The sequence below is a fragment of the Lynx rufus genome, unplaced genomic scaffold (assembly GCF_022079265.1).
Source record: "Lynx rufus isolate CCGP_SWC_20201006 ecotype Redwood Valley unplaced genomic scaffold, mLynRuf1.p SCAF_1, whole genome shotgun sequence".
Taxonomy (NCBI): Eukaryota; Metazoa; Chordata; class Mammalia; order Carnivora; family Felidae; genus Lynx; species Lynx rufus.
The window spans coordinates 221,999,054-222,014,449 of NW_025814823.1; the positions used below are offsets into that span (position 1 = coordinate 221,999,054).

At 35.8% G+C, this 15,396-nt stretch overlaps 1 protein-coding gene across 2 annotated transcripts in view; it reads left to right on the forward strand.

The window, feature by feature from the left end:
* Positions 1-380: 380 nt before the first annotated feature.
* Positions 381-15,396, forward strand: part of CDH12 (cadherin 12) — a 269,762-nt gene continuing 254,746 nt past the window's right edge. For both annotated transcript variants that reach the window (XM_047074362.1, XM_047074373.1), the window contains exon 1: positions 381-611. In XM_047074362.1, the coding sequence (XP_046930318.1) occupies positions 381-611 (231 nt within the window). The remainder of the gene's footprint in view (positions 612-15,396) is intronic.

The window sequence follows — 15,396 nt, forward strand, 5'->3', positions numbered from 1 at the left end:
CCCAATGCAGGGCTCGAACTCATGAACTGTGAGATCATGACCTGAGCCGAAACCAAGAGTAGGACGTTTAACCCACTGAGCCACCCAGGTGCACTTCTGTTTCTTTAAGTGTTGGCAGACATAATGAGAGTTTTGATGATTATCATCATGTAGTTCTGTCAATTTAATGTATCTTTGTTAATCTGTTTTATAGGTCCCTTTAGATGGAATGTGATACGGCAGAAACCTTTTCATCCAAAGGATTGATGCCTGCATTATCATTTCTGCAATAAGACAGAAAAGTTAAGTGGTGGAGGCCACAGACACCTCAAACCTGGATTCCACAATTCCACGTTAAGTGCTGGAATTTTTATTACTCTGCTGCAGGAAAGCCTTTGCCAATGCTCACAAGGAACTGCTTATCCCTGCTTCTCTGGGTCCTGTTTGATGGAGGTCTCCTAACACCACTTCAGCCACAGCCACAACAGACTTTAGCCACGGAACCAACAGAAAATGTTCTCCACCTGCCAGAGAGGCAATCACATTTCCAGCGAGTTAAACGTGGCTGGGTATGGAATCAATTTTTTGTGCTGGAGGAATACATGGGCTCCGAGCCTCAGTATGTGGGAAAGGTAATGGCGTGTTTCTTTTGACAACCACTTAATTGCAAGGGGGAGTATGCATTGTGTATTGTGTATGGATGTTTTGCACAGGAGCTGAACAAACCAGTGACTAGAACACTGGAATTGAAATCCGAGAGACCTGGTTTCTCTTCCTGACCCAGTGGCCCGGGTAAGCTTTGGAATATCATTTAATCACTCTTTATCGCAATTCTCCCTGGTTATTTTACTGAAGTGAATATATATATATATATATATTTTTTTATTATTTTTAAACTTTTGTTTTTAAGTTCTGTTCCTATTATTTATTTATTTATTTTTTTATTTTAACACTCTTTACTAAAGACATACAGTTAAAATATCAAACCTCATTAAAAGTGTTGTCACAGCACATTATTGCTCACGGACATTCTGGAATTGCTTACCAAGAAGAGACATAGAAAACAATAACCAGCCTGGATATTCTAACCTGCTATTGATATCCTTGAATGGCCAGGATGTCAAACTACTTGGAACATGGTTTTGAAGTATTTTACATGGCTTGCTCATACTTTAGAAATAATTTATTTATTATATGTTTTGCAAGCTATTTATGAAGCTATTTGTGGCCAAAGTAATACATTTTGGAACCCAAATACATACGCCTCAATCTTCAGCACAGCATGCCATTTTTCAATCTGATTGTCAGTTCATAGAAATTTATTTTATTTTTTCACAAAATAGATAATGGCACCTTTTTGTGTCAGCACAATTATGCTTTACTGCTGTTTTCCTTACCTAACATTTTTGACCCATGTCTACAGTAGATAGAACTTATCAATGCTACCACAAAAACTATTGTTTCCAGAAAAAATAAATATTTTGTTTTATTTATATTTCGTTAATTAACTGTTTTTAAATGTTCTAAAGGATTTGACCATGGTTTTCATAAAAACACATATGCTTAAAAAGAGTTTAAAATAAATCCAAGGACAGAAATAGAAAACGATGGTAAGAGGAGTACTAGGAAGCTGATATAGAAGAGTATGTCTGTTGCTCATTAAAGTCCTCAGAGGTTTCTGGAAGGCTAAACTTATGAGAAATAGGGTGAGTCTTATGATTCCAATGTTAGGTCCAAGGAAGCAAATCCAGTCCAGATTTAAATTATTTGCACGATATTTTTGGAATTTACCTTTTAGAAATCTATTTAAAGAATATTGAATACGAAAGTGGAAAAGGTCTTCAAATAGAACCTTTGTTGAAAATGAACACACAGCTAGGGTTTCTCTGAGGTATGTGGGGCCTCGGGCCAATATTTTCTTTGGGCTACCTACCTCTATATAAAATTTGAGTCACACCAAATCTGTCTTTGAGTACCGTTTTGGAAGTCCAATTTTTAGCGATTTTGTAAAACGTATACAATGCCATTAGCAGAAGCAATCTCCTTGACAGACTACCTCGTAGGAATAGGACCTGGTCATGTGGCCCTGGGACAACTCCACAGGTGTTGGTTCTGAACTTTCACAGGGGGTCTGATAAACCCAAAATTAAGTAGAAAGAGGGCACCTTCAAGGGGGGAAATGGTCACTAAAGCCCAAGCAGTTGCAGTTCAGCCCATGACACCCTGACCCAGATGGCACTGATGCCCACAAATAGACCTGGGGAAAGAGGAGTCTCAGAAAATTTGAGGGAAAGCATTCCAAAACATGGAAGCCCCCTGATGTTACTGTAAATTGCTTTTGCTCATATGATTCCTCTATATGATCATGAAATGTAATAATCATTATGGTGAGATAGTTTCCTGTTGCTCTAGTACACTTGTTTCTTATGAGTTAATGCAATATAAAGATCAAGTGTTGAAATCTGAGACAAATGGGCAGGTAGCATAGCTCTAAAACGGTCTCATGGGTCTCCATATTCTCAACTCTGCTTATGATGGAAACTAGACTTCACATTGAGGTTCCTGGCAAGTACCTAATGAGAAAGTATTCTCTCTGGGTTTGATTGAAGCAGATTCATAGCCTTTAGTTGCCTGAATCTGAAGTGAGAGGATTGTTTGTTGAAAACTTAACGAAACTGACTTTTACTCTATCTTAAACAGAGTAGCATTTCACCTAGGAATTGTATTTCCAAGTTTGATTTGATAGTCTGGAATCACACCTTTGTAATTGCTACTATAGTATAGAATTCATGCAATTCATTTAAAAGATGAATTAGTGTTTGTAATTAGATTTTTAAAGGAGTGGGTCCAAGATCTAACCTGCTATTAAATTAAAACAACATTATTTTCAGTCACACCTTTGTAACATGTGGTGAAAAGCCATGGTTCTCTCGTAATGTATGTTCCCAATGCAGATGAAACAAGAGTTGCCAAGGTTTCCTTTCCACATGGAAACAAATTAAAGTTTAATTACCTCTGTCTTGATGAGTCTAGATGTGGGAATAGTAATATAATAACATCGGGACCATTTCAAGTCATTATGTATATGTGTGTAAACATATATTAATATATTTATGCTTCTGCTCTTTTTAGAAAGGCCTTGAGACAGTTCACAGAAAAATAAAATATTATAAATAATATAGAATTCAAGGCTAGGGAAGGAGGCAAATGCCAAAAATGCCAAGCACAGTGGTCAACTGAACTACTATAATTGAGCCTCAAATTTAACTTTATGTTTTTTGCAACACTGGCATCTATGAAAACATTAACTTGTACAGTTCTCATTATTGAAAGCTCCACTTGTTAAGAAGAAAAATGTATGTCCCTAGCTTCAATTATAAAAAATGTATTCATGTGGAAATTTATAGTTAGTATCCTGAATAGCTTAGTGGACATTAGCCTCAACAATTGTTATATTTAAAAGGAGCAGATATTAATGTTGACATTCTTTCAAGAAAGACCAAACTGTGACATTGCTTCTAATGAATACTTTTTATACAAAGAAATCACAAGGGTGTCCAGAGGTAAAACCAAGGATTTCCTCAAATAGACATTTTAGATTTACTACAATACTTGGATGAGTGCAAGATACTATAATGCAGAGTAACATAGAAATGAATTTGATCAGCAAAATATTTTAATTCAGATGCTGTCAATTGCTCAAAGTCCTCATCAAACAAAACAAAACAAAAACAGATATTACTAAAAGCATGCACACACACACACTCACAGAGTGAGTATGATGCTTGCACCAACATGTATAACTGAGTTCCTATGTCTGTGTAATACTAAGTTATATTATAGCCTCAAAGCTATGGACCAAGAAAATGCCGCTCAATTGTCCTCAAATAATTATTTAGGAAATTTAGTTGTCATTGCACATGATCTTTGTTAGCAGTGATTCTTAGATTTAAATTGTTTAAAATGGCAAAAATATTAAAAATTGAAACATAGATAAACTCTAATTTTGGAGGCATCTGTTTACTCAATATGTTGTTTATTGAGAATGCATTGCAATTTGAAAACGTGTTAAACCTTGTAGGGATCAATTTATATATGAAGTCCTTAGATTACAATTATATTCAGTAAACCTTACTGAGTGCTACTTTGGTCACTGTTTTAGTTGCCTTGCATACATAAAATTACGCAGTCTTCAAAATAGCACTATGAAAAAGATTTCTAGTAGCCCCATTTTACATATCAGAAAACCGAGGTGCAGAAAAGTCAGGTAACTTTCCCGTGGCCCAACAGGCAATAAATGTTGAAACTAGGATTTTAAGTCAGGTAGTTTAGCTCCATTGCACCAGAAAACACACAGTTCGTTATCTTATGGTAACAATAATTTCAATCCTCTGTTGAAAGTACTGTAATGAAAACCCTTTTATGGATGGTGGAGACAAAAGCAAGTCTATGGGTCTGTTTAGAAGACAGAGGAATTTGAGAAAGCCTTCACAGATAAGGGAGCATCTGAGATGTGGCTTTTTTTTTTTAACGTTCATTTATTTATTTTGAGAGAGTGAGAGTGGGCAGGGGAGGTGCAGAGAGTGGGGGAGAGAGAGAGAATCCCAAGCAACCTCTGTGCTGTCAGTGTAGAGCCCAGTTTGGGGCTCAGACCCATAAAACGTGAGATCGTTACCTCAGCCAAAACCAAGAGTCAGACACTTAACCGACTAAACCACCCAGGCGCCCCTGAGATGTGTCTTGAAGGATGGCTCATTTTTTCAGAATACAGAATCTGAGGGAAAACTTTATAAGCACTGAGGCTTGAAAATTCAAAGTGAGCTTTAGATAACCATATTTCAATATAATCAGAGAATGTAAAGCCAGTTGTTAAGGGTAGGTAACTACAGAAAGTATCACAGAGGCTCAATTCTGATACCAAGATTAGTAACATTTTCTCTATCTATCTATCTATCTATCTATCTATCTATCTATCTATCTATATCTATCATCTATCTAAATTGAGGTGTAGTTGGAATATAACATTATAGTAGTTTCAGGTGTACAACATAGTGATTCAATATTTGCACACACTGCAAGATGATCATTATAATAAGTCTCGTTATCTGTCACCATGCATCATTACAATTTTTTCCTTGGTTTTTTTTTTTTTTTTACAATTTTTTCTTGTAAATTAGGACTTTTAAAATTTAGTCTCTTAGTAACTTTCCAATATTCAATAGAATATTAATAACTATAGTCCCATGTTGTATATTACATACAGTATAATTTGTTCTTCAAGGTGTCACGATCCATGAATATGTCGTGGTTGAGGATTCACATGGACAGAGTTGCAGTTATAGAATGAGCACCCAGAGTGCCATTTAATACTCATTGCAGATGGGGGAACAGGCATGGAGACAGGGAGAACAAGTAGGAGAAGGTTACAGTGGGCTTGTCTAGGAAGTAACGAGGGAATGGGATGTTAGAGTTGAAGATTTGACAGGTGGACAGATTATAAAATATTTCAAGATCTGTCGGTCATGGGAATAAAAAGGATGAGACAGAACATTAGTGGATAATTGCATGTAGAGAATGAAAGAGAAGGAGAAGTAAACTAAGTGACTCATATTTCTGGCTTTGTTTCACTAGTATCCAGCCTAGAGTTGAGACGCAAGTAAGAAACAAAATGATCGCTGTTAGACTTTATACAGCCATAGTTACTTAGACATACCCAGGTAAAGTATCTCATATATATTTAGGATATTAATCTGGAGTTCACAAAAGAGACCTATGGTAGATACAGATATAGGGGTAACTGGTCACAGATGATCATCCAAATCAGTACCTAGAGTGGGCAACACACTCTAGGAAAAATCACAAGCAGGTATATGAACCCTGACTTTTAACTGAGAAACAAGGGAAGAAGAATTTGGTAGATCTATTTAATAAAAAGCAAAAACACAGATATTAAATAGTGTGATGGAAAATAAACTGAAAGTTGGGGAGTGCGAAATGACAAATAAATGTTGCAATTCACAGATCAAATTAAATAATGACTGAAAAAGCCTCTACTGGTTTTGTCAGTGAGCCAGAGGTGACCTTTGTCAAAATAGTTTAATGATTTTCTTTAGAGCTTAAAGAAAGGCAAAAGGAATAGGTACAGTGAATAGATTTCAAAAGTGTAGTTGAAAGAGATTGATCTATGCCCTCTGTATATGCCTGGTTTGATCTGCCAGGCATTCTATTAGGTAGGGTTCTGCAGATAAACAAAACCAACAGGATACATGTGTGTATATATATGTATATACATATGTATATATATACGTGTATGTGTATGTGTATGTGTAGGTCTATGTCTATGTCTCTATATAAGGAGAGAGCAAAACAGAGAGAATTTGATTTTAAGGAATTGGCCCACATGATTGTGGAGATTCAAGTCCAAAAATCTTCAGGGTAGGCCAGCAAGCTGGAGATTCAGGGAAGAGTTGCAGATATAATTCAAGGCCGTGGCAATAGAATTTTCTTTTTTTCTTTTTCTTTTTCTTTTTCTTTTTCTTTTTCTTTTTCTTTTTCTTTTTCTTCTCGTCTCGTCTCGTCTCGTCTCTCCTCATCTCTTCTTTTTCTCTTCTCTTCTCTTCTCTTTCCCTTTCTTTTTTCTTTTTTTCTTTTTGCAATTATATGTAGGATTTGGTTTTGGATTATCAAAGAAAAAGAATAATAAAAAAGAAGAGATAGCACAATAGCTTATTAAAATGGCTCTAATTGGGGGTGCCCAGGTGGCTCAGTCAGTTAAGCATCCGACTTCAGCTCAGGTCATAATTTCACAGTTTGTGAGTCTGAGCCTCACTTCAGGCTCTGTGCTGACAGTTCAGAGCCTGGAACCTACTTCAGATTCCTGTGTCCCTCTCTCTCTGCCCCTCCCCCACTCATGCTCTGTCTCCGTCTCTCTCTGTCTCTCTGAAAAATAAACATTTAAAAAATTTAAACATGTAATAAAATAGCTCTAATTGCATTGCAAAAAATAATTTGTCTATCCAAAATTTCTTCTAAAATAACACAATGTTAGGATGATATTTTTATTCATGTACATAACTCTCTGTACCCAATAAAAATGTAAATTATATCATAAAGTTAAACTAACACATTTAAAAGATGTTTTCATGGCTCAGCATTTTATCTATCTATCTATCTGTCTATCTATCTATCTACCTATCTATTATCCATCTATCTGGTTCATGAGTCATGTAGCTTTTTGAGAAGCCTATAATGTGGTTTTCATGGTGCAATATACTCCTTAAATTTAAACTTTCAATATCAGAGTAATTCCTGTTCATTTGAGAGTCAATGTTCATAATATCAACTCAATCTTCATACAAAACTGCATGGGTGCTCTTGACTCTTCCCTAACTCATGTACCTGGGAACCTTGCAGTGTATTCAAGTATCTGAAATCAGATCTTATATCTAATCCATCTTGCTGTCAAATGGCTTAACCTTGATGCTAATAAAAGCATTTACCTACCGACTCTTTCTGTAGCAAAACACCAGAAGGAGCCATTTTAGCTCTTTTTTTTAAAGGCTTTTTAGGTAAACTTGATATTTAATTGTACGCCTTCGTTCTTAAACAGATCCCTTGTTTTATAGTTTCTCTCAAAAAATGAAGCTGTATATGAAATAATCATCTTAGATTCCATTAGAAAGCAATAGTTAAAAGAAAAATTGATATGGAATCTGAACACATAACACAGTATACTAAAGTTCTTGTCAAATAGTGTCCACTGTAGGTCAGTTTTTCTCTTCTCCTTTACAATTTGTTTCTTGTTTCTAGCATACTAGTCATTACATAATAGCTGTACCACAAAGGTTTAATATGTTTCATTGAATTGGCAGGACCTTGATTGAAATTCAGCTATCTTTTCTTTTCTTTTTTTTTTTTTAAGATTTATTTCTAAATTTGAAAGAGAGAGAATGCAGAGGGAGAGAAAGAATCCTCAAGCAGACTCCCCACTGAACATGGAGCCTGACACAGGGCTCGATCTCAGGACCCTGAGACCATGATCTGAGACAAAACCTCAGTCAACAGACCGAGCCACCTAGCCACCCCATTAACTATCTTTAAATCAATATATGAATCCCTAAAAACATCATTTCAAAAATAGCACTGGACAGCATTAAGATTTTAGATTCACTCTTATTGTTTTTTTTTCTCCTTCTTTCTTCTCCTCTCCACCTCCTTCTGGTGCTGTTTTTCCACCCTACCTCTAATTGTCTTTTCATCCATACATTTCTTCTAACCATTTCTTTGTATTAAATGTGCATGTTGACTAATGATAGTTACTTAACAGCTAGGATAAAGAGTTAGGAGACTTTGATTCTAATTCCAGGTTTTTATAATAATGATCCACATGAAACTACTTAAGCACATGTATGTCTATCCATGACTAATAATAGTGTGATATCACATATGATTATATTTTCATCAGAAATATCTTAAATGCATTTGTCACAAACTTCACAATACAGTTCATTGTGTGTGCACATATGTATATGCATGCATATGTTTAGAATTTTTTTCTATAAAGTATTATTTGGATTTTTTGAGAAACAGTGCTCTCTGTGGCTAACAGAGATTCTAAAAGGTTCTTGATAACCGATACAACTTGCATATTTTATCAGGTGATAAGAGTTAGGACACAACGGGATGATTGGAGAAGTATCTGGAAATGTCACCTATATGAAAAGATAACAGAAAAATAGGAACTACAGAGTGATCTGAATAATAAAGATTTCAAATTTAATGTTCTCCTCTTCTGAAAACATTGAGTTTGTGAATATATGTCACAGTTATGACACTCAAGCATATACTTGATATATAAGTGGATTATTTTGGTACCCTTAACAAAATATATATGTATGTGAGAATCATTCCTTTTCCCTAACTCTGAAAAAGGAAAAGCCACTGTCATAAAAAGTACCATTTATATATATTTCATTGTTCACGAAGCACCACATAATTCATTTCTACTGACGTTTCATCAATATAAATAACCCTATGAAATTACTATGATAAAAGTGTATTTTTTCTACCCCTGAATTTCCCATCAAGATTGCATAAAGGAGATTTTTTTATATAGCATATATCAGTGTAACACTTTAGAGTAGACTTTTTTTTTTTTAAGTTGGTTTCATGCCCAACATGGAACCCAGTGTGGAGCTTGAATTCAGGACTCTGAGCTCAAGACCTGAGCTGAGATCAAGAGTTGGGGCTTAACCAACTGAGCCATTCAGGCACCCCTAGAGTAGACTTTCAATGCATGCTTACACTCATTACTAAAGCATGCTGTTGCTTTTTGTTGTTGTTGTTGCTTTATGTCAGCCTTCAAAAACTATTAGTCCCCCACAGTTTCATGAATGTTGGAAGAAAACTTGAGATGACTGGGTCAGAGAAAAGGGACATTGCTGCTCCCAGCACAGCAAGCAGCCTGAGCAATTTCATAATTGACTCAGTTCCCATTGCCCCATGTACCATATGGGCAAAAAGAGACCCAGATGGATGCCAGCATATGCAGTAGGTTACATTTATAGAGAGGAAGTCTGATAACGCCTGCATCTTGTTTGAGAGGGAGACATCATCTATATTTTATGGGGTAGTAAACATGTCTGTCCTTGGCTTTGGAAGAAGACACTATCTCAAATTCTCAAAATTATTAGCTATATAAAAATTCTTGAAAATATAGTCTTGAAAAAAAGGACATTTAATGCTTTCTGTGCAAGACCTAAAAGGCTGAGAGATGATGGAGATTTGTCTCCCAATGCTATATGGCGTGTTGACTTACTGAAGCAACACCATGTAATGTGGTGACTCAGTAAAGTTAGAAAAAATTTAAAATGCTTTCTTCAGCAAGCTGACTGAATTGCTTTACCAGTAGTCAAATGATGGCTCCTTCCCTTTCTCCCTTTTTTTCAAGCAACTTAAAAAAAATTCTTCTCCAAGCACATACTCTCTTTCATTCTGAATCTGGACTTAGAATTATAAATATAAGTGAGAGGTGGAACTCAAGTCTACTTCAGGCCCTTCATGATGTTGATCTCACAAATTAACTATCTTCTAAATAAGTATAACCTTTGCAGTATACCTACATATTTTTTCTTTTCTAAATGATAGAAGGTAATGTATTTTTTACCCACTGATATCAATAATTGTTTGGGAGACAGGCTTATAACTATGCTGATAGTCTCACTCCTTAATTAAAACATCTGAATTGCTTTTTCCATCACAAAGAGTGATTTATTATGATAAAAAGTGGATAGTTATATCGAATTAAATTTCTCTTTATTTTACAAAGTATTCAGTGCTACTGAATTTTTAAATGACCTCATATAGTTTGGAACCATTTATGGGATGTTATGGTATTTTCAGCTACTTATTATAAAGAATATAAGTTTGTAATTCATAAGGTTATTTTCAAAGCTCTGGGTATTGAAAGAAGAATGATAATTTCCCATGATATGGAAAATATTCAAGATACAACTCTCTGGTGAGTAGACTTAGACACTAAACAAGGAATTGGTATATGGAAAAATGGAATTGTGGCTGTATTGACCATATCAGCCACTGTTGTAACTTTTGAAGCCATCCCCAAAGGACCAGGATTGTAGCTTTAAAAAGCATAAATTACTTACTTAATTAATTAAAATGAAAGGAAAACTGTACTTTAAAAATAAAGGCAGATAATAAGAAATGGTTTTGAAAACACAGCCCTCCAGTATTTTTTTTGGCTTTGATTAAAATATTTTGAGCATCATATAGGAAAATATTTAAAATACTTTTTTTTATCCACTACGTGATTGCGATGAGAAATTTAAAAAAAAAATTTCTAGGCCCAACATAGGGCTCGAACTCACAACGGCAAAATCAAGAGTCCTGAACTCCAGCTGCGCTGACTGAGCCATCTAGGGACCCAGAAATTTTTTTTCTTTGTTTCATGACTGTGTACAAATTAGAACACTAAATGTTTTCCTTCAAGCTGCAGTTACACTCACCTTGTGCCAAAGAAGCACAGGGAAACTAGCAGTAGCTGTTGTTGTTGTTGTTGTTTCAAATACATGGAAAAACATTGTTTTTATTTAACAATTGGAGCTTCTTAGCCCATTTATAAATAAAGCCTAGCTTTATTTTTTTTAAAGCCTAGCTTTAAAACTGCAGTTGAAAAGAAAAGTGAGACAAAGATAACATAAGGTAAATACAATTCTTTTTCCCCTCACCCAGTCTCTCTTCTCCTTTTCTTTCCTTCCTCCCTTCCTCCCTTCCTTCCTTCCTTCCTTCCTCTTTTTCTTTCTTTCTAGATTAGAATAGGTCTTTAAAAACCCAAAAAGAAAATTAAAAAAAAAAAAAAAGGGGCGCCTGGGTGGCGCAGTCGGTTAAGCGTCTGACTTCAGCCAGGTCACGATCTTGCGGTCCGTGAGTTCGAGCCCCGCGTCAGGCTCTGGGCTGATGGCTCAGAGCCTGGAGCCTGTTTCCGATTCTGTGTCTCTCTCTCTCTCTGCCCCTCCCCCATTCATGCTCTGTCTCTCTCTGTCCCAAAAAATAAATAAACGTTGAAAAAAAAATTTTAAAAACCCAAAAAGAGAATTTAGGGAAAACTTAGAGCTATTCTTTCTTTTTAAAATTGTTTTTATTGAGGTGTAGTTGACACACCATGGTTCATTAGTTTCAGGTATACAACATGGTGATTCAACATCTCTATACATGTGCCATGTTCACCACAAGTGTAACTACCATTGTCGCCATCCAATGCTATTGCAATATCATTGACCAAATCCACTATGTTGTGCCTTTTATCATCATGACTTACTCATTCCATAACCGAAAGCCTATGTCTCCCACTCCCCTTAACCCATTTTGCCCATAGCCTATCCTCCTTTCCTCTGGCAACCGTCAGTTTGTTATCTATATTTATAGGTGTGGTCCTGCTTTTTTGGTTTTATTCATTTGTTTTGATTTTTAGATTCCACCTGTAAGTGAAATCATATGTATTTGTCTTTGTCTGACTTATTTCATTTAGCATAACATCCTCTCTGTCCATCCATGCTGTTGTAAATGGCAAGATCTCATTCTTTTTATGTCTACTTAATATTCTCTTTCTCTCTCTCTCCATATACACCACACCTTTATTCATTCACCTATCAATGGGCACTTAGGGTATTTCCATATGTTCCATAGTTTCCATATGTTAATATAAAGAATAATAAATGTATGTACAAAAATAAAGTAAATTTCCTTTTAGATAATGCCATTAAAGACTTCCAAGGTTTTCTACATATCTTTTCAAGTGTCAAGAATCACTGCCAGGAACATATTTTATTATGAATTTTCTCATGTCCCTTGATTCCTTAGAGGAAGAAGAGTTGTCAATGACATATTTGACCACTTCACTGCCTGTAAACAAATGGAATTTCATTATCACACCATGAAAGCTTGCACAAACACTCTGTGTGGTACCAGTTAAGTGGATGTTTATAAATATTTAGCTCTTAGGGATTACAAATCCGCAAGGCTCTGTCCATATAGTTTGGGGGTGGGAGTAGTGGAAATGAAGAGAGTATGGAAGAAAGACACGTTAGTGTCCACCGGCGGCTGAAGAAATCCATGTCCCCAATTTTTCATTGTCTGAATTGACAAGTTCCTCAGAATCCACCCCCTATCCTGATTCCATTGCTTTATTTTTCCTGAAAAAAAAAAAAAGGAGTTTTGATACTATATCTGGTTAAAAAATCATAATTACACCTTTTTTCCTCCTCTAATGTTGACGAGCATCTAAGCATTTTTGAAAATGCTTCTTGGGGGTGTCTGGGTGGCTCAGTGGGTTGAGCATCCCACTTCAGCTCAGATCATGATCTCACAGCTTGTGGTCGGATGAAATCTGTGCTGGCAGCTTAGAGCCTGGAGCCTGCTTTGGATTCTGTGTCTCCCTCTCTCTCTCTCTGCCCTTTCCCCGCTCATGCTCTGTCCCTCTTCTCAAAAATAAATAAACATTAAAAAAAAGATTAAAAAGGGGCACCTGGGTGGCTCAGTTGGTTAAGCATCCAATTTTGGCTCAGGTCATGATCTCACAGTTCATAGGTTCAAACCCTACGTTGGGCTCTGTGCTGACAGCTTGGAGCCTGGAACCTGCTTAGGATTCTGTCTCTCTCTCTCTCTCTCTCTCTCTCTCTCTCTCTTTCTCTCTCTCTCTCTCAAAAATAAACATTAAAAACATTTAAAAAAGAAAGAAAGTGCTTTTCTATTTAATACCTATCTGTATTCCTGTGATCCTTTATTTCAAGGTCTGGGAGTTCCAGAGAAATATTCTGTGCAATAAGGAAAACGTGTACATTAACAGGAACCTTTCATATGTGAGTTTAGATCTGGGATTGACGAACTATAGCTTTCAGAGAAAATTCAACCTATTGCCTATTTTTTTAAGTAAAGTTTTAGTGGAGCACAGCTATGCTCATTTGTTTACATATTATCTATAGCTTCTTTCCCCCATAATAGCAAGGTTGAAAAGTTAGGACAAAAACTGTAGAGCTCTCAAAACCCAAAAGGTAATTACAAGAACACTGTATGGAGTCAGGCCTTTCATTAGTGGCCACTCAGACCTGCTCTCTCAGTCCTGTCTCTGTCTTAAAGATTCCACATTCTCAGGCACAAAGGCTAGTTGTTAGAGATGGGTCTCCTGGGAGACAATCAGCAGGTGCAGTGAAAATATCGTGGGCTCTTTTGGCTTTAAACAACCTTACTACCTTAGTATTCTCATCTCTAATATATGAATGATACAGAAAGAAAATAATAAAGTTATTTACTAGCTTACTTAATCCACACATGGAACAGCATACGTAGGTTCTCAGCCAAGTGTCATTAATGTTTACTATGCTACCCTCACTCCACAGTTTGTTTTTCTCAGCGCAGAAATTAGAATATTTCTGCATGGAGAGTGGGGATTTGGGCTTCACAAAAAAGTATCTAGAATACTCAGAATCTACTTTTCACTCCTTGGAACAAGAGAATCTTGTAGGAGGAATCTTTCATTTTTTTATGGGGTAAGATCTAGATTCCCGTTTCCTCTAACTCCTTAGTTTCCCCCAAATTTCTCAGCACCCAATAACTATGCCCAAGTCCCAAGCTCTTGTTCCTTTATCTAAGTGTAACCATATGACCAGCACAACAGTATAACATAATCTTGGATACATAGTCACAATAAGCGGGGAAATTATCACTGAAATTCATTAAGCTCACATTGTCCAGAGTGCAATGAGCCTTTTCCGAATGCACAGATGAAGCAGTTTCTTCAGAACTGTGGCCTTAACAACAACTGGGAAAGTCAGATTAAAACCAAATATTTTCATGAGAACAAATGAATAAAATCAAGGCCACAGAGACTTATAGCACACTAAAGATCAAGTAAATGTGAATAATCATAGTGGAGAAAAGTAATTTAAAAACTTATTTAAAATGGTTTGTTTTATTTTCTCTGGTTAGTTTAAACATTTATTAAGTATAATGTCTGCTCCCTTTCTATTCATTACAATAAATAATGACAAGTGAATTTTATAATTTTATGTAAATTTTAAAAGTGTGCATTTCATGGAAGAAATCTAGATTTCATATTTTAGAATGTCAGTGTTTATTTTAGTTTTTTTTTTTTAATGTTCATTTATTTTTGAGGCAGAGTATGAGTGGGGAAGGGCAGAGAGAGAGGGAGACACAGAATCCGAAGCAGTCTCCAGGCTCTGAACCATCAGCCCAGAGCCTGACACGGGGCTCGAACTCACAAACCACGAGATCATGACCTGAACCGAAGTTGGGCACTTAACTGACTGAGCCACCCAGGCACCTCTAGAATGCCAGTGTTTAAATTCAACGTTCAGAAGTATTAGTTATGACATATATTTTTATCAATATGTACAAATATTCTTTCTTTAGTTTTTCAAGAATATTTCTAGTTTTGCCTCTGCTGATTAGATTTTTCTGTAACATACAATCTTTGATTAAGTATCCGACTTCACTTATTATATGGGGCATTGACTATATTTAAGAAATAATTATTTAATTTTTATCATTCCATCTATTCTGAAGTATGGTCTTATTCGTCTTTGAAAAGTGATGCCTTTATTCATGGCTATGAACACATACTGCTAAGTGAAATGTTTTGGATCGAACAGTAATCAAGAGTAGCTATTAAGTTAATAATTAAGTAACAAAGAGGGAAATATTCCAGTTCAATTACATAAAATAATTACTTACAAAAAATAATTATCTATATTCTCAATACACTATGCTTCCTGGGTGAGAATTTTGAAGAACAAAGAAGATACAGATAAATGGATAAGATCCAGGATCCTGAGAATTTTAGGATGAATAAAAGGTGAGCCTGGAGAGAAGGGCAGGCGGAAT